Below are 19531 nucleotides of genomic sequence, written 5' to 3'. Positions count from 1 at the left end.
GATGAAAATAAATTTGAATAAGTTCAGTATTACTTTGATAATGCTGTGTGCTTTTGGCATATGTAAAAATGTGTGAATGCCGTGTCGTGCTGTTCTGTTATTGTTTGGTTTTGTACGTATTTTGTTTTTCAGGATTATTCAATAATTGTAAGCTAATATATTGTGTAAATGTTGACAGGCAAATGTACTGTTATATGTATATATACACAGACCCAAAATAAGTATCACCACAACAAAGTTTAATAAAAAAGAAAGAAATTAATAGAACTTCATGTTTTTTTTTATTAGATAAAGAATACTTCAAATATTGTGGAGTTAGTTCAAATCTTTCCTCTTCCTAACACCGATTTTACTGAGCATATATCCCCATACGCAGAAGTAAAGAGGATTAAGATCTGGCGACGCAGCAGGCCATTCTTTATTTGATATAAAATCGGGTAAATTTTGATTACACCAGTCTTGAGTGCGTTTTGTTTGGTGTGACGGAGCAGAATCTTGTCGAAAGCAAAAATATTCGGTACCATACAACTTCTATATATAAAAATTTGTGTCAATTCTGACTCCTTTATCGATGAAAAGGAGCAGCAACTTTTCCTTTATTGATATTTATTTATTTAAACGCGAATCGGCAATATACATAGATATAATAAAGAAATAAAGTATTATACAAAAGTGGCTAGGGTATATTAGTGTAATATCTGGAAAATAATATATTGTCGTGTTAGTGTAGGGAGACCAGATTACCGAACCATATTCCAAAATTGATAGTACAAGTGACTTGAATAGTCTAATGAGTATCCAAGGGTTTTTGAAATCTTTACCACTCCTCAGTATAAATCCAAGGGCTTTGAACGCCTTTGATGTAATTTTGTCTGCGTGGTGTGAGAAGGTGAGCTTATTATCAACAATGATACCTAAGTCTTTTATGTTCTCGACCTCCGCTATCTCAAGCCCATCAAGTTTGTAGCTCGTGCGGATCGGTGAGTGTGAGCGAGCGAAAGATACGGCCGCACATTTGTTTACGTTGAGATCCAGCTTGTTCACTCGACACCAGCCACTGAGGATATTTATGTCTTGTTGCAAGATTATGATGTCTGTCTCACAAGTAATCGGTCTAAATATTTTGAGGTCATCAGCATACAGAAGGAAATCAGAAGCAAAGTTATTACCAATGCCGTTGACGAAGATGTTAAACAGTACAGGACCAAGGTGAGATCCTTGTGGCACACCAGAGATTACTTCATATTCACTGGATAAGTGGCCATCTACTCTGACTTGCAAGCGTCTGCCTGTGAGGTATGTACGTATCCAAGCTAATGCACGTCCAGCCACACCATATTTACTTAGCTTATCTAAAAGTATTTCGTAGTCAACACGGTCGAAAGCCTTGCTGAAGTCTGTGTAAATGCTGTGTGTACAGTTGCCGGAATTCATGGAGTTCAGCAGTTTGTCGACGTATATGAACAAATTGGTAGTGGTGGATCTGCCACTAGTAAAGCCATGTTGTTTGGTTGTTATGATGTTTTCAAATGCCTGACGTATCTGTGGAAACACTAACCTCTCAAATAGTTTTGCAAGTGCAGACTGTGTGCAGATAGGACGGTAGTTGGTATCCAAGGTCTTGGGCCCCTCTTTATGAATCGGTGAGATGTATGACAGTTTCCAGTAGGTCGGGAAGGTACCATGGTGAAGAGATTCGCCAAATATATGTGTCAAAGGCTCACATAGGCCTACTGCACAGTTTTTGATGAATATGTTAGGTAAACCATCGGGGCCTGCACCTTTGCTGGGGTCGAGAGCAAGGAGTTCTTTGAGTAATGCATCGTAGGTCACTGTCAGGGCATCCAAGTGTGTGCGCTGTGTACCAGGATTGAAGGTTGCAATACCTGGGTCGTTGCTATTCGATGGCGCGTAGATGCTGTGGAAGAAGGACGCAAAGAGGTGATACCTGGTCCCGTATCTGCTGAGCGGTCATTCCAGGCTACGGAAGATGGTATGTCACCGGTGCAACGGTTTTTGTCCTTGATAAAATTCCAGAATGCTTTGATCTCCGATTGCAGTTTGTCCTCTACCTTGTCGACATAACTTTTGTAGCATTCGATACTTAACTTTTTGCATTCCAATCTTAACCTGCTGAATCGTAAATAATTTGGCTTAGTTTTCCGAATTTTATATATCAGGTGTGCAGATTTCTTCTGTTTGACTTTGTAAATGAGATCATGTGAGAACCAAGATGGATAGTTACTTGGCTTGTGTACGTGTACTGGAACAAACTGGTTTACACCTTCAAAGATTTTTCCATAGAGAAAGTCCAACTTACTGTCAATAGTCTCGAGTTTGTAGAGGTCAATCCAGTTCGTTCTTAGGAGAGAGGTATTAAGGGCTGCGTAGTTAGCCTTTTTAAATACGTGTGATAAGGAATTATCTAGCGTCAACCCCGGCCGAAAATTTAGCAAGACGTCGATAGCAGGATGGTACTTATCTTCCGGGACAAGAGCAATTGCGTGGTCCGGAGAAGAGTCAATGTCACTGAAACAAAGGTCAAGTGTTGAGCTCCAGGCATTTTGAATGTAATTTTGTTGAGTGCAGTTTAATGAGGCAAAGCCATCATAAAGTTGCTTTTCACATTCGACACGAGGCAAGCTGCTGGGAATATTGAAGTCGCCGACAATCATGACGTTAGAGTTTTGGTATTTGTCCATTATAAATGAACACGGATGAATATTTGCTCTAAATCATTGTTTGTTATTGCAATTTGTTCTGTATGGAGACTACGTTTACAGGCGATGAAGACACCACCACCACGCACCTGCTCGTTGATGATAGAAACACGGTCTTTACGGAAAATACTATATGTTGAATCAATGACTTCACCATCACATATGGATGAGTGAAGCCAGGATTCCGAAATACATACAACGTCGTACTGGTTAGCCGCGAATGCTGTTTGAAATGTTGAGAGTTTTGTACGCAGACCTCTGACGTTCTGGTAGCACAGGTGGACGTAAGATACTTTCTTCTTGCTCGTTGAGCGGACGAAAATTTCTTTTAACGATTCTTAGGACACCATGGATATATTTAATTGTGTTACTGTCATCACCACTCTTCACGATTGAATCAAGCTCTTGACGCAAATTTTTCAGATAAAGTTGTTGAGAGGGAGTTAGATCAGTCTTGAAAATAAAACCTGAGTTTTCGTCTGTTGGTCTGTATTTGATAATGGAAAGTGCATCGGCTGCTGAGCGGGTGGCAATGTGAAGTGGACGTGTACGTCCAGGTGTAGGACGACCCAGTCTACGTAACTTGAGTTCAGTGGCCTTGAGACTGGGAGGCAAAGCTGTAACTAACTTTGTTCTGTCATCCTCTAAACGGTCATTTCCAGCAGCTTTATCAGACTCAGAAATATTTAGGGCAATCACGTTGGTTTCACGGCGTTTTCGTTCCGACAGTTCAGTGAAAAACTCTTCCTGGCTGGTAGGCAGCCTCATATCTACGTTTAGCTTGTCTTCAACTGATGTAAGTTTGTCATCCAGGGCAGAACATTGATTTGATAGCGAGACGTTTTGTTCTGACAATTTGCTTACCTCTTTTCTTAAGTCCTTGATTTCACTCACAACTGATTTTTTTAGGTCCCTGAACTCACGTTCATAATTTGTTGTAAAACGTTCAAAGTTGCCCGCTAGACCAATACTTTGAAAACATTTTGGCATCTGCCAGACTTATTGCATATACACGATTATTTTGTTGATTGTGACTATCTGGCAAAAAAAATATTTTTTCATTCGAAAATAAAATTTCGTCCCCGTCGTGCCAACGTAGTAGCTCTCTGCTTTTTGAGCCATAGTTAGGCCATGTACTCGCTGTTTCTTGTAGGCTGTAAGTCCAAGATAATTTTTCAGTATCCGCTGCATTGATTTCAACTCCCCTACTCCCTTAGCCATAGAACGACCCAATTGAGCTGCATTTCGAAAATAAAAATTAAAAATTTTTAGACATATAATTGACTGTGTTGATGTTCATCGGGAGAAAAGTGGCAAAACATTTCAGTAAAAAGTGGAAAACGTGCAAACATGGAGTCCGCTAAACTTCATGAAAAAAAAACAAATTCTCATACACCCAAATAGATTCGACAACATAAGTGATGATGACGATACCTTGCTGGACGCTGGTGAGTATGTGTCAGTGAATGAAACAGAAGTGCTGAATGCTCCAAAGCCACCGCCGTTATTCATTCCTGGGTTTATAACATAAGCGAAATGATAAACTATATTTCAAGTGTAATTGCTAAAAAAGATTTCAGACATAAATCGCTAAATGATGGACAAAGTCGAGTTATGATAAATAATAGTCCTACCACAACTTACTGCTTTTATCTGCAATATCATCACCAGTAAGCAGCATGGCTTTGTAGGTGGGAGGTCCACCATATCGAACTTGTTTATTTATGTAAATTACACACTCCAAGCTCTAAACAACGGTTCTGGTGACGCTTTATGCTGCATACACTCACACTTGACGGGAAGAAAATTACAAGTCAAGGTTGATAGGCATATTTCATTTAAGTATGATGTCACATCTGGAGTGCCTCAGGGTTCACATTTAGGTCCAGCTCTTTTTTATGCAGACGACCTTAAGATCTTCAGAACGATAACCGACGAGCAAAGACACTCAAGCACTTCAGAGGGACATTGATAGATTATCGACTTGGTGCCAAGTGAATAAACTTGATTTAAACATCAAAAAATACTGTGCGGTTTCTTTCTCCAGATCACAATTTCGTACACCAGTCAACTACAATCTGAACAACGAGATAATAAAAGAAGCTGATAACTTTAAGGACCTGGGTATAATTATAGACAACAATTTGATGTTCAACAAACATATCGACAATATTACCCTTCAGGCTTTCAAAGTTCTTGGCTCTCTAACAAGAACCAGCAAGGACTTTTTAAAACCAAACTCGGAGTATGGTTCGGCTATCTGGTCACCGTTCACTGATACCTCGATAAAAAGTATTGAGAAAGTGCAATTGAAGCTCTGCAAGACCCTGGGATACCGTTACGGACTCCCTGGAGGATATGGTTCAAGTAGTGACATCTCCAATCATTTTAAGATTGAGTCGTTGCAAGCTCGTCGTCAAGTAGCCGACTTAATATTCTTCTTCAAAGTTGTGAATGGATATTAATCAATTATTGCCGGCGGCAATAACTATATATATTCGTGATCTGGAGAATCTCCTCTATCCAACCATACCCCTCTTAACCCTGAAATCGTGGGATGCTAAACTAAACCCCACCCATTTTGTGTTCTTGCACTTAATATTAACTTAAATTAATTTTAATCAATATTTTTCTTTTCCCCTTTATTACCATTTTATATAATTATTACTATTGTATAATGCCGATTGGCGCACGTGTATTAAATAAATAAATAAATATTGACTCATACAAAAAACTAAAACATTTAAACAGTGATAAGGTGTGTTTTCACACTTATTTACTTAAACAGGAGCGACCGTATATAGCGTCATAAAAGTTATTCACTTCTCCACAGCATTAGAAGAAATAGTTGATAATATCACTTTATTAGGACATACTTGTAAAGTAATAAACGTATCGCCAAAGTAATGACATTGTTTACTCCTATCGATATCAGAAATTTGGGCACACCAAAACTTATTGCAAAAAACCATTTGTATATGTAAACGCGTAAAATGTAATTTAATGTATCCAACTGCTCAATGAACTGAATCTAGAGACAATTTACCCACATGTGTACATTGCTTACAAAACCATATAGCGAATACCAACCGGTTTTTGCAAAGAATGGAAGAGAGAAAACACATATAGACCAACAAAACTTCCCTAGCTAATGTAATGGAATAACTAAATTAAATAACTCAAGAAAAAACGTTAACTTCGGTTTTCCCGAAGCTAAAATACCCTTCACAATTACAAAAGGTTCCTAGAAGAACTTGATTCCGATCATTCAGCTTGTATGATAGCAATATGCTATAGTGATTAGTATCGACCTGAACAATTTCTTCGGAGACTCTATTATTGTCTTAGATAATGATCCGTTCCAAATTTCGTGAAGACATCTCGTCCAATAAAAAAGTTTTCCATGCAAGGCCTTGATTTCGATTGTTCGATTTGTATGGCAGCTATATGCTATACTGACCCGATCAGAAAAATTTCTTCGGAGATTTCATTATTGCCTTAGATAATGATCCGTTCAAAATTTCGTGAAGATATCTCGTCAAATGAAAAAGTTTTCTATGCAAGCACTTGATTCCGATCGTTCAGTTTGTATGACAGCTATATGTTATAGTGATCCGATCTGAACAATTTCTTTGGGGATTCCATTATTGCTTTAGACAATAATTTGTTCTAAATTTCATGAAGATATCTCGTCAAATAGTAAGTACTTGTATTAAATATGACGCCCTTGAACCATTCCAAACGCCATCAATACAAGCTGCCGGGACAAAAATAAAAACGAACAATAATTATTTACACATTAATGCCTTGTAATTTACCAACAAAGCGAACCCCACAAAGACTCTCTCTAGCAGGAACAACTGCTCGGATTCAGAGGAGTCTCGACGGGCGTCCATCGGAGGTGCTCGCAAACGGAGAGGGAAGAGGGGAGGCAGACAACCCCACCAACTGGGTGTCCTGGGCATGAGCGGTGCCAGCCTGAAATGGTACCTGAGGCACCTTTAGGAGGGATGAACTCCGGAGGAGGCCGAAAAATTAGCACGAAATAGGGTGAGAGGCGACAGAGACCCCCTGCTTCAGAAAAGCGGATGGGTGATAAGACCGCCGCTAATAGTAAACAAAGTGGCGGTACTCGAGGCCAACGCCAGTAAACGCAACTCAGACCGCAGGGCGGGGTTGCGAAACGGCAGCGCCCCCGACCACCCAAGCCGCGAAGCGGAAAGGCGGGCAGCTGACGCCGCAGGAGCCGCCTAACTTCAAACGGCAGAGGGGCAACCTTGCACAGATGTCCGATGGCTACCACTTCGCGCCGAACCCCCACGGGCAGTGGAGGGACAGCGCAGATATGCGGACGCTCTCAAAGGCATTCGCATGGCTGTGCTGCCTCTGAACTACCCGGCTGAGACGCTGGGGTCGGAGGAGCTCACCGTGCTCCAAGACCTACTCATGGAAGAGGTGTTCAGAGGGTCTGGATGCAAAGCCTCCTTTAATGTGGTATATTTTAAAGGAGGCATGCTGCAGGTTTACTGCAAGAATGAAAGATCTGCTGGCTGGCTGATTGAGAGCGCTTCCAAGCTGGCAGGCTGGAATGGCGCCATCCTCTGCGCAAAAAGGGGGGACGATATTCCTCCCCAGGTGCGAAAGTGGGGTGCAAGCCCACCTTTGTTACTAGTGTTAGAAGGGAGGTGCTGGACATCACTCTCAGTAACGAGTCTATGGCAGCGCTGATCTCACAATGGAGGGTGTAATCGGAAACCTCCACGTCGGATCACCGTATCATAAGATTCGCACTGGGGATAGAGGTCAAACAACTCCCTCCCAAGCGTATCCCTAAGAATTCGTACTGAGCCACTTTTAGAGCCTCGCTCGAAACTAATATTAGTATGAAGCTAGATACTAGTGCAACGGCTTCTGGATTGGAGAGCAGATTGTCTGCGCTTAACCAATCCATTATAGAGGCATATCGCAGCAGCTGTCCCTTAATGACGACCACCAAGAGCCGCAGCTGCTCCTGGTGGTCTAGTAAGCTCTCTAACTAAGGAAAACGGCACGCAAACTATTTAACAAGGCTAAGCGTATCGGGAACTGGGAGGACTACGGGTGTAGCCTAACTGCCTACAATAAAGAGATTACGACAACAAAGCAGAAGAGCTTCATAAAGTTCTGGGAAAGCGTCTACTCAACGACAGTCGCAGTAAGGCTGCATAAGGCTCTGGTTAGCGGCAAGACGGACACAGTATTAGCAATTAAAAGATCAGATGGGACCTATAGGGCTGCTTGCGCATTTCCCGGAGACAATTCGAGAAGACCAGATCCGACCTATGGTCGAACGAAAGCTATCTCTCTTAGATTGGATAATCGCAAAACAGCTCTTCACTGCAGGCTCCATCAAGTGGACTTTGGACTGTTTTCAAAATAACTTCTAATAATGTTTACCAGATATTGAGGAGCGCGTATCTCATGCAGAGCTTAGATTATGTTTGCCCATTTTGCTGAGTTGAAGGCATTCTTCACATCCAGGGTGATCAGGGCGCAGTATTTTTTAGTCCCGCTTTTCCATCTTTTTCCACTTACTGCGCATTTCGCGGTGCCAACGACATTGTTTAGTGCGTCAATAGTGGACCTCTTTTTTATAAAGCCGTATTGTCTTTCTGATAATCCGCCGGCTTTCTGGATTGCTAACTCCAAGCGGTTTCTTACTATGCTTTCGTACACTTTGCCAATCGTGTCAAGCATGCACAGAGGTCGATATGATGAGGCTTCCTCCGGAGGCTGATTTGGTTTAGGTAGTAGAACCAATCGCTGAACTTTCCATGGGTCGGGGAATATTTCGTCTTTTAAGCATGCATTGTACATTTTTACGAACACATTTGGTTTTAAAGTTATGGCTTCCTTTAAGGCTCTATTTGGTATGCCGTCTATACCAGGCGCCTTGCTGATTTTAATTTTTCCCGCTATGGCCAATACTTCTTCTTCACTAACTAGTAGCGGTGGCTCTACAACTTCGGTTTGTGGTTTACAATAGGTAATCGGATGATGTTTAGGGAATAATGTCTCCACGATATTCTTCATAAAATATGCGATTTTGGGTTGTTGTGTCTTATTCTTGAATTTTGACATGCTTATTTTGTACGCCGTACCCCAGGGGTCGACATTTGCTTCCTCACAGATCTTTTCAAAGCGGGCAATGGCCGACTTTAAAAGCTTCTTTTGTCTTTTAAAAATTTCCCTGAGAGTGTTTGAATTTCCCCCGCCTTGGTTACGCTGCAGACGGCGTCTAGCTGCATTACAGAGCTTTCTGAGCGTTGCTATTTCTTCATTCCACCAATAGACGGGCTTTCGTTTGTTGTGGTGTACTGTTCTGCGCATAGTTGAGTCGCATGCTGTGACCAGTTCTTTCCGCACTGCAGACACCAAGTCGGTGGCGTCCTCGCCTGGTGTATTTGCAGAGCTCCAGACTATCTCAAAAAGGTCGGCATCAAACTCCTTTTGTTTCCAGCTTCGTTTTTAGCAGGTGCCCTTGCTGCGGGGTTCCGTCTCTCCGGAAAACGAAACATTAGCAATAATAGCCATGTGGTCACTATTTGTGAATATATCCGACACCGTCCACTTAATGTGCCTGCTTAGAGCATCGTTTGCAAACATGAGATCGATTATGGAGCCTTTGTTTCCTTTTTGAAAGGTATTTTGCGTTCCGCTGTTCATTATTGTAAGGTTCGTTTGACTTAGGAATTCCAGTAGCAAACGACCACGATAGTTTGTGTGCCTGCTACCCCAAGCAGTTGACCACGCATTGAAGTCGCCTGCGATTATGACTGGCGATTTGCCTCTGGTTTCTAGAGCAAGCTCCAGGAGGAAGTCTTCGAAGCCTTTGATTAAGACGCTGGGAGGAGCATAGCAGCTAACAAAGTATATGCCACGTATATTTGCCCATGTGTAACAGTTATGATCTTTGGAACAAGATATAAAAGGTTGACCTTTACAAGACCATATTGCAGCCTTGCCGGATATGTCTGTGGCCCATGTGCTTTCCGAACGCTGGGAGTATTGCTCGCTAAGTAAGGCGACATCAATGTTATTTTCAAATACTGTCTGTTCGAGCAGATCTTGTGCTGCAGCGCAATGGTTTAAATTCAGCTGTAGTATCCTCATTTCCCTAACGCCTTTAACATTTCCAGGTACTTAGGGCAAGTCGTACTCAAAACTGTGTGTGCTCCTTTGCAAAACATGCAACTAGGATCATTGGTGCATGACTTCGCTACATGTCCACCGGCTCCACAACGTGTGCATAGGGACGATCTGTCTATTGGGTTGCAGCATTTGCGTGCCATGTGCCCTAGGTGAAAGCACCTATAGCAACGGGGAATAGGGGAGTATTCCCGGAGGCGGCAGACGGACCACCCTACTTTAATTTTGCCTACTTTAAGCGCAGTCTTGGCATCCTGCGCGCGCAGACATACAATAGCTATTTGGGTTCCGCTTCGGGTCTTTCGCATACTTTTAATATTAATTTAATTTTTTTTGTATTCCGCACTCCTTTTGTAGTGCCTCGCATATCTCTTCGGGTGTAGTTACCTCATCCAAATCCTTGCACATAATCGTGACGTTGTGAGTTTTGGGCTGTATCACGGCCATTTCCCCGACCACTCCCTCTAAAGCGCTTTGGAATGAGTCTGCTCTCTTTTCTGCTTTACTCTTTAATTCTAAAAGCAGGTCTCCTTTCAAGGTTTTCCTAATGTATGTGACACTTGAACCCAATTCTTCTAATCCGCTGTCACTTTTTATTTTGCGGAAAATTTCAGCGTATGATACACCATCCTTTTTGGTAAGTATGATGGCGTCTGGCCTCGATCTGATTTACTTTTCGATCGGTCTTCTCTTCTTAACGACGTCCACCCATGTTTCGCCTCCGCCAGGTATAATCGTGGTTTCTCTAGGAATTAATTCCGCAGCCTCGTTGCTAGTGGGCTGCGCCGCTTTGGTTGTATTTTTCGGCTTTTTTGTGGGTGGTAAAAAGCCTAAAGCCTCACGCATTATTTTCTGGGTATTTACATCTTTACCCATAGGGGATACCTGAGATGCTTTCCCTACCATAATTCTTTTGGGTAGGTTCAAACCTTTCTCAGCCTTCGCATGTAGTGTTACTATGCTGCTAACTAGGTCGCGCATTGCCTGGTTTATATGCCTTTGGCCCGCCATCATGCTCTCCAGTTCTTTTATTTTATTACCCAACTGGTTAAAAATTCGGGTAGCTCCACTACTTGGTAGTTCCTCAGAGAGTGTGCCACCTCTAATTGTATGGATGGCATTTTCGCATTCTTTTGTTGATCCAGCAGCGGTTGATAACTCATTCTTTCCATTAGGAGGAGTTCTCATAATTTTTGAATTCCTTCTGAATGGATTCTCTGGAGTGTTCCCACTACTGTTCTCAGAGGCCATACTTCACTGAGAAAAATAGTTGGAAACTCTTGGCAGTATGTACGTTCAGTCAGTGCCACTAAAAACCTTGCGTATAGTTTTGTGGTTGGCAATGCCAAATTCAAAGGGAATACGAAAGAGGAGAAACAAACAGGAGAACAGCTGAGCGATCAAAACAAAACGGTAGAACAAATCAAGAACACGTTTTGTTTGGATTGCTGTTCAGGGGAAATATAACAAATTTTTCAGCAAAAATTGGAACTATATGCAGGTAAGTGCAAATGGATTTTTATTTAAAAATAGTTTGCATCCTCTTGTACCTAGATCAGCAGGATTGTCAGCACTGGCTACATGTCGCCAAGTGGCTGATCCTACTAGGTCAAGTATTTGAGTCGTTCGGTTGGAAATATACGTCTTTCATGCATGTAGTAGTTTTTCTAACCAGGCTAGTACAATTTCGGAATCGGACCTTCGGAAATGCGTTTGTACGATGGACACGAGTTTGGCTAGTAGTAGCGCTCCACATAATTCAAGTCGTGGCAGACTTATTGTTTTTAAAGGAGCCACTTTTGCTTTTGCTACTAGTATGTGGCATGTGGTCGCAGTGTCATTTTGTGTGCGAACATATAGAGTTGCGCAATATGCCTTTTCAAAAGCGTCACAGAAGCCGTGTAGTTCGACTTTGTGCTGTGGGGCATAATTTACCCATCGTGGAGTTTGTATCTGTGAGATATCGTTTAGATTGTTCGCAAACTGGGACCACTTTTCTAAACGAAGTGGTTTTACTTGTTCGTCCCAGTCGGTTCCATCTAGCCATAATTCTTGTATTAGAATTTTGGCTTGTATCATAACTGGTGAAAGCCATCCTGTGGGGTCGAAAAGTTTCGCCACAGAGGATAGAATTTGTCGCTTTGTTATGGCGGATAATGCAGATATTGACTCTGTAGTGTATGAAAACTGGTCAGATATCGCATTCCCTTGGATCCCCAGAGTTTTTGTTGTACTTTCCTTTCCGAATTTAAGGAAATTAGTATCTAACAAATTTTCATGTGGTATATATTTTAAAATATTAGGGTGGTTCGCCGTTATCTTTTTCAACGGAAACCCTGCGGTTTTGATGGCTTTTACCACTTGTGAGAGTGACTCGTATACTTGTGGAAGACTGTGACTTCCAGACAAGATATCGTCTACATATGTTTGTGTTTTTAACACTTTGGTTGCCAGAGGAAATTCCGACTTTTTGTTTTCTGCCAGTTCGAGGAGTGTTCGAATGGCTAAATATGGAGCACAGTTGACGCCAAAGGTAACTGTTTTAAGTTTATAGTCGCGTAGTGGACTATTGGGAGATTTTCGGAAAATAATTCACTGAACATCTTGATCGTCTTTATGTACGACTATTTGCCTATACATTTTTTCGACGTCTCCGTTAAGTACGTATTTGAATATACGCCAATTTAAAATGAGTAGCATTAAATCTGGTTGGAGCGTGGGTCCCGTAAATAGAATATCATTTAGGGAATTCCCCGAGCTAGTAGATCTTGATGCATTAAAAACAACTCTTACTTTAGTTGTTTTTTTGTCAGACTTTACTACTGCATGGTGCGGCAAGTAAAATGAGTAGTATTTGCCGTTGATGATTTTTTCGCATGGGCTTATTTCCTCCATGTGGTCTAAATGGAGATATTCTTCCATCACACCATCATATACTGGTTTGAGTTCGCCTTTTTTAAGCAGGTTTTTTTCCATACTTTGAAACTGCTGTATTGCAGAGGTGCGAGAGTGACCTAAGGCGATGGTGTTGGGAAATTGTTGTTTTAGTGGTAGTCGTACGACGTACCGACCATTATCTGATCTAGTAGTTGTGGCTTTGTAAAAGTCTTCACAATACTGATCTTCTGGGGTTGTAATTAATATAGGGGGGAGCTCTTCTAACTCCCAAAATTTCTTTAATTGTGAATTGAGGTATTCGTTTGAGATTTCCTTAACCTGAGTAGTCATGGTTGCAACTGGTTCCGTAACTAGTCCACTTAGGATCCAACCGAAAATAGTATTTTGTGCTAATAGTGTATTTGAAATTTTCTCAATACCTTCGAGTATTATCTGTGGTATGAGATCGCTGCCTAATAGAAGGTCTATTTGAGCGGGAGTGTTGCAGTTGGGATCTGCTAGCTTTAGGTGTGAAACCTTTTGCCAATGCTTGCTATTTATGTGATAGCTTGGAAGCATATTTGTAAGTTGCGGTAAGACTATAGCTTCTGCTTGTATGTGCTTATCCGCTTGTGGGGAAATTAGGGTAATGGGGCAGATTTTATTTGAGTTTTGGACTACTCTTCCGCCCATTCCCGTAATTTCAAAATTGGCTAGTTTTGTTGGCAGTTGTAGCCTATTTTGAGCCCTAGACGCTATGAAAGATCGTTGTGATCCTTGGTCTATTAAGGCTCTAAGTTTAAACAACTCTCCTCGGTGTTCAATGGAGACGACTGCTGTGGGTAGTAGTACTCTACTTTGAATTTCGCTGTGTAGCGTTTGGGTTTTTAATGCCTTTGAGCAGCATGGTGCTTCTTGGCAATTTTCGGGATTTCGCACTTCGGGATTTGCTGTTGCAACTAAACCCGTGGCTTTTTTCATATTTGCGCTGTTTGGGGGTGAGCTGGAAAATGTGCTGTAATGCAGCATTGAATGATGTCGTTTATGACAATAAACGCAATTAAATTTGCTTTCGCACTCTTTAAGTGTATGTGCATGTGATAGGCAATTTGTACAAAGTCTTTTTGTTCTCACAAAATTGTTCCTATCGACAATATTTAATTTTTTGAATTTTTCGCAAGATTGAGGTCGTTTTGAACGTTTTTAGTTCTAACTAGTTTTTTTGTCTATCCTTTCTGCTATTTCATATTGGGTAGTTAGAAATTCTTTTATTTGGGCATTTTTTCCGAGATGAGAGCGATTGCTCCCACAGAAGTAACGATTTTTCTGGTATTGCCGCGGTGCATATATTTACCAGAATAGGGCCCCAGCTGTCTGTGGGAATATTTTTTGTCGATTAAACCGACAAACAATTAGAAACAGTGGATTGTAGTCTAATAAATTCATTACTTGTTTCTTTCTGAATTTTAGGCAAGTTCATTAGTATCGTTACTTGCTTATCGACCAATATTCTTTCATTTTCGTATCTCGCTTTTAGAGCTTCCCAAGCCAGATTAAAATTATCGTCATTTAGTGCGAACTGTTTGACTATGACGCCTGTTTGACCTTTTGTTTTGTATCGGAGGTGATACAATTTTTGTGCATTTGTTAATTTTGGGTGGTTTATGTAAACGGCTGTAAACATGTCCCGGAAGGACGGCCATTGTTCATAACCACCATGAAATATTTCTGTGTCACACGTGGGCACCTTGAGATGGATGCCTGATATTGACTCTTTACATTGAATTTGTGGCAGCTCTACTCTCGGATGTGGAGCAGGTGCAATGGCTTTAATTAATTTTAATTGATCCGAAATCATTGGTTTTGTTTCTTCAAACTGGTCTAAGCAGTTTTCGTACTTGGCTTAAGCCGAGGATTTAAAATTTTCAGGTAGATCTGAGTCGTCAGATTCTACTATTGCGTCATATGCAGCTTGGAGACGTGTCCAGAAATTATCAAGATTTTCTTTTTTGATTTCTAATACCGATTCAGAATTGTCCTGAATCGGCGAAGATGAAAATCGAGTGCAGTATCGTATTAGACTGTCACTCTCAGAGATAAATTTCGTGTATGAAATATCTTTCACCCGTTTTTGTTTTGTAGCACCTTGCTTTGAGCGTGTACGTTGCAGGTGTACATGGACTCTTTTCTTCAGAAATCATTTTAGGTACTTTTAGCAATTGAGATGTTTTTGATTCTTTTGAGTCTGAGCTCATTTAAAAATTGTATGAAATATTTTAAAAATTCCTCAGTGTCGACTGATGGATAATTCAGGAAATTTCTTCGTATATAGAAATGTGTGAACGAAAGCTCTTTTTAGTGAATAGAGTTTTCCACTTTGAACAAAAGTAAAATTAATTTTGGTATATATGTATAACCGTAAAAAATTTTTTTTTTGTTAAATAGCGTTCTTAATTTGAAATAAATAACTGAAATACCCGGATTTAGTTGATATAGACACCGGTTTGTTTGTACGCAATCCTGCTTGCTTGCTGCAAGGGGTATTGCGGGGTATATGCCAAAGTGGACTTTAAATATAAATATAAATTTAGGTTGAACCAATATGTATGTATATTGTTTAAAATTTTGTATTATTTACATAATATAGTATGATTTTTATTAAATAATTCGCGATTTATTTACCGAACCGTATTTACCCTATGTACATATATAGGGTATATAAGTATAAGCGTATTGTATACTAAGTAAAGCGAATTATGTATAATCGTAAAAGAGCGCGAGAGAAAATTGGCAATAGAAGGTAATGTCGCAATTTTCAATAAGCACTGTATGTACGTATATAAGGTTTTTATTGTATGAATAAATGCCGTATAAGATATATACATATGTATGTAAAATACGATATATTGTATACGATATTAATGTTTAATATTTATTATTTAGAATACATATGTATGTATACGTAATTATGCACTGTATATAATTTTATATATATAATTGTTATATATACGTTAGAAGTAAATGTAAGTACTCCTTTTTGTACGTATATATATTATATATATATATTTTTTTTTTGTTTTTTTTTTTCGTTTAACTTCGTTTATTGTATATATGTATGTATATTTATTTTGCCTTTTATGCTTTAAGTTTGACTTTTCCTTTGCTCACATATATTTCGCAATCCTGCTTACTGCTTAATTAGACGTAAGGGGTATTGCCGGAAAAATTTGTAAGTATTGAAATACTTAAATTTTGTTTTTTTGTTTTTTGTATATTGTGTTTGAATACACGAAGGTAAGCAGGTAGTCAATTATTATATATTATATACATATATATGTCTGTCGTATATATGTATGTGTATGAATGTACATATATATTACAATAAACGGGTTTTCGTTATTTGAACCCGCAATTAAAACCAGTAAGTTATACCAAATTGCTAACCGTTACCAAGATATTGAACGGTTTTTTTTTGGTATTTTATTACAGTTTTTGTACAAATGTAAACTGCAATTCGCAATAAATATATATATGTATGTGCGTAAATATAAGAAAAGGAATCGAATGGACTCACTTTGATTTCCTCCAAGAGCTTTTGGGGAATATATGTACTTGCGAGTATGTAATTAGTTACGTGTATGTACGTCTATGTGTTCTTCTGTGTTTCTTTCCGATTCCTTTGTCCTCTGTTGTTTCTGATTTTGTATGCTAGGTGTTGCCCTTGTGTATTTCTTTTTGTTAATTCGCGCCCGTATGTGTTGTTTGTATAAACTTGTAAGATTAAATTTGGTTTTAGGATCGCGCCCGCAATGACTTTGGGATTATTTTCGCGCCCGTTTTGTGTTTATTGTTGTTATTTGTATGTAAATTAATATGTATTTTAAACTTTTATCTCTCTGTTTTTTATGATTTTGTCACACCACTTTTTAGACACTGTTTATTTTATGTTGTTAAAATGCACATAAGGGGGTTTTTTAGTTTTGATATATATATATATATATATATATATATTTATTTTTATCTTTTTATCTTTTTTTTTTCGGAAAACACTGTGCATATATGTATGTATAAATTACTTTTTATATAATGTGTTTAATACACTTCACCGCACTTTGGATGTTTTTTGTTTTCACTGTCCCACTGCACTTTGCGTTCTGTTCATACAATACACAATTATATGTACATACAATATATATATATATATATATATTTTTTTTTTTTTTTGTTCACTTTGTCACTGCACTTGTTTTTTGTTTAAATGTACCGGTTCTTTTTTTTCACTGTTTGTTAATTTTTTTTTCCACGTTGTTGAAAATTTTTTCTTTTTTTTTTTCTTTTTTTATGTTTTGTACCCCATAGTGCCGTCCACTAGGGCTCGAAGGACCATATTTAAATACTTATTTTGTTAATTTTAACTTCACTCACCGTTGGCACAATTATTGAGGAAAAACGGAGTCGATTGATACGGGTCCTCGGAGAACTGATCGCTAGCGAATCGAAATGCTAAAAAGCGGGGTGGGATCCTTCTTTTAGTCCCTTATATATCTGCTGATGTCTTCATGGTGGTGTGATCGGTGTTAAGTTGTGTTTGTGTGCGTGTTGGTGCATGGTGTAGTGATGTGGAATGTATGGTATGTAGGTGTGGAATGTATGGTAAGTAGGTGTGGTGGTGTGGATGTGAATTGGTGTAGTGTGACAGTGTCTTACGGTGAGGGGGGATTGAGTGGTCATATAGCCAGGTGTATACGAAAAAAGTGGCAAATCAGTAGAAATCCAATTGACAAAATTAATCTAAATAACGTCACCAAAGAGCTAAAAGAAAAATTGAAAGATTTCAAAAATAAATCGATTTCTGAATTATTGAGAGTTCAAGTTATAGAAATAATAAAAACCATAAAATTTGGAATGCTACAAAATATCTAAAACGATCTAAAAAAAAGAAATGTACCCATTAAAGACAGTAATGACTTTTGGTGTAGAACAGGCAAAAGTAAAGCAAACGGTAAATACCTCGAAGAAACGTTCACTGCTTTTGGTAGCAGTGACAGCAATAATGATTAGAATTTCTTGACACACCATGTCAACTTTTTTTACCAATGAAACATATTACGCCGGCGGAAATACGGAAGTTAATGCAAAAGTAGCTAAGTGCTTAAAAGGAATTATGTTTCTTACACTTATCTATAATTCCATATTAAGGCTTATCAAATTCCCTACTCAGTGGAAGTGTGCTGAAATTGTGACGGTATCCAAACCAGGTAAGGTCGAGGACGAAATCACAATCAGTTTGTTGTCTCTGTTCTATTTTTGCGTTGAGTATTGCCAATACTAAATGACAATAAGGTGACACCAGAACATCAATTTGGAGCCGATATCACGGACACCTGAACAATGTCACCGTGTAGTTAATTACATTACTGACATAGGTTCAAACTTCGTGTTTTTTTTTAATTAAAACGCCAAAAAAGAGGTTTAGCGCCTAGTGCTGTTCTGAAGTCGTAGATAGTTAATAAGGTAAATTAATTCGAAATATTCAAAATCGTTGCATGATCGAGTATTGATCGTGGGTGGAGAAATATTCATTTAGCTCAAGGTAAGAATACTGAATCTACTTCAGAACTCTGGATTCAAGTTTCGATGTATAAAGACTCAGTTTGTCTGAATCCTTTTGAAAAATTGGCAAATTTTGGCACGAGGTTTTATCTATTACCATACTCCCTCTTTCAGTTAATGCATTGCTACATATATAAAACCGTTTAATAAAAGATAACTGGTTTTACGATAATTATAATATACCAAATGATGTAATTTTTCTCATTGATAGCAGACACATTTATCAAAATTCGAAATATGACTTTCGAGTAAATTTTTTTTTCAAAATTTGAAAATAATACAACTTTATATTTTAAATGTATAGAGACCAATTTGTTATGAATGAATAAATTTTGTAATATGTTATATCAATAAGAAGTACCTTAACAAAATGTAAAGACAACATAAATTGATCCGAATTGTGATTTTTAGTTTTATAGTTATAATAAATGTGTCAAGGCTATTCAATAATTATGAGTGAAAAAGTCTTGTGTTATTAAACCATAAGATATGTTATACGCACACTAACTACAAAACACTCACAACTCAACAATTTTCAAAATTGTTTTTCTTTTTCAACAATAATGGAAAAATCACCGTTAGGTGTACATTTGGATAATTTGAAGAAGATATTATACATTATGGTTCACGATTTGACTGCAAAATTTTGATTTTTGAAAATGCCCTTTTTCAAAAGTTGGCAACTATGATTACTGACTCCTTAGAACGTAAGAAATACTGTTCAGCTCCACTTTTGGACATACAGCAAGCCTTCGATAAAGTATGGAGCCATAGTCTATTATTTAAATTTAAAAAAAATATTTTCTCAATTTTGTCCAGTTTTTAAGTCCTATTTGACTGACAGGTCATTTTATGTAAAGATAAATGACGAAACGTCTGGAATAAGTAACATGAATGCTGGAGTACCATAGGACAGCGTACTTGGTCCTATACTTTACACCATTTTTAAATCTGACGTACTTGAAACTGAAAATGATTTAATTGCTACTTATGCTGATGACACTACTTTATTCTCCTCAAGCCAATCTCCAGCTGAAGCAACTAACTTTGTTACAAGAAGTATTGAATAAGATACAGATAAGTAAATCTATACATGTTTTATTTGGATTAAGGCGAAGCGACAGCTCTCTTTT

General features: G+C 38.8%; 1 protein-coding gene and 1 long non-coding RNA gene across 2 annotated transcripts; both read right to left on the bottom strand.

The window, feature by feature from the left end:
• Positions 1 to 542: 542 nt before the first annotated feature.
• LOC138857441 (uncharacterized) lies at positions 543 to 4016 on the bottom strand. Its single transcript, XR_011396517.1, has 2 exons — positions 1170 to 4016; positions 543 to 1114 (listed from the first exon to the last, which is right to left on the bottom strand). It is a non-coding gene; the product is annotated as an uncharacterized lncRNA (long non-coding RNA).
• Positions 4017 to 9227: 5211 nt separating this feature from the next.
• On the bottom strand, positions 9228 to 9872 carry LOC138857503 (uncharacterized). The gene has a single exon (XM_070110277.1). It carries the CDS (start codon positions 9870 to 9872, stop codon positions 9228 to 9230), a length of 645 nt encoding a protein of 214 aa, XP_069966378.1.
• Positions 9873 to 19531: the final 9659 nt, after the last annotated feature.

The sequence above is a fragment of the Bactrocera oleae genome, chromosome 5 (assembly GCF_042242935.1).
Source record: "Bactrocera oleae isolate idBacOlea1 chromosome 5, idBacOlea1, whole genome shotgun sequence".
NCBI classification, from domain to species: Eukaryota; Metazoa; Arthropoda; class Insecta; order Diptera; family Tephritidae; genus Bactrocera; species Bactrocera oleae.
The sequence above is the reverse complement of the archived record's forward strand: the minus strand, read 5'-3'. Positions and strand labels throughout refer to the sequence as shown.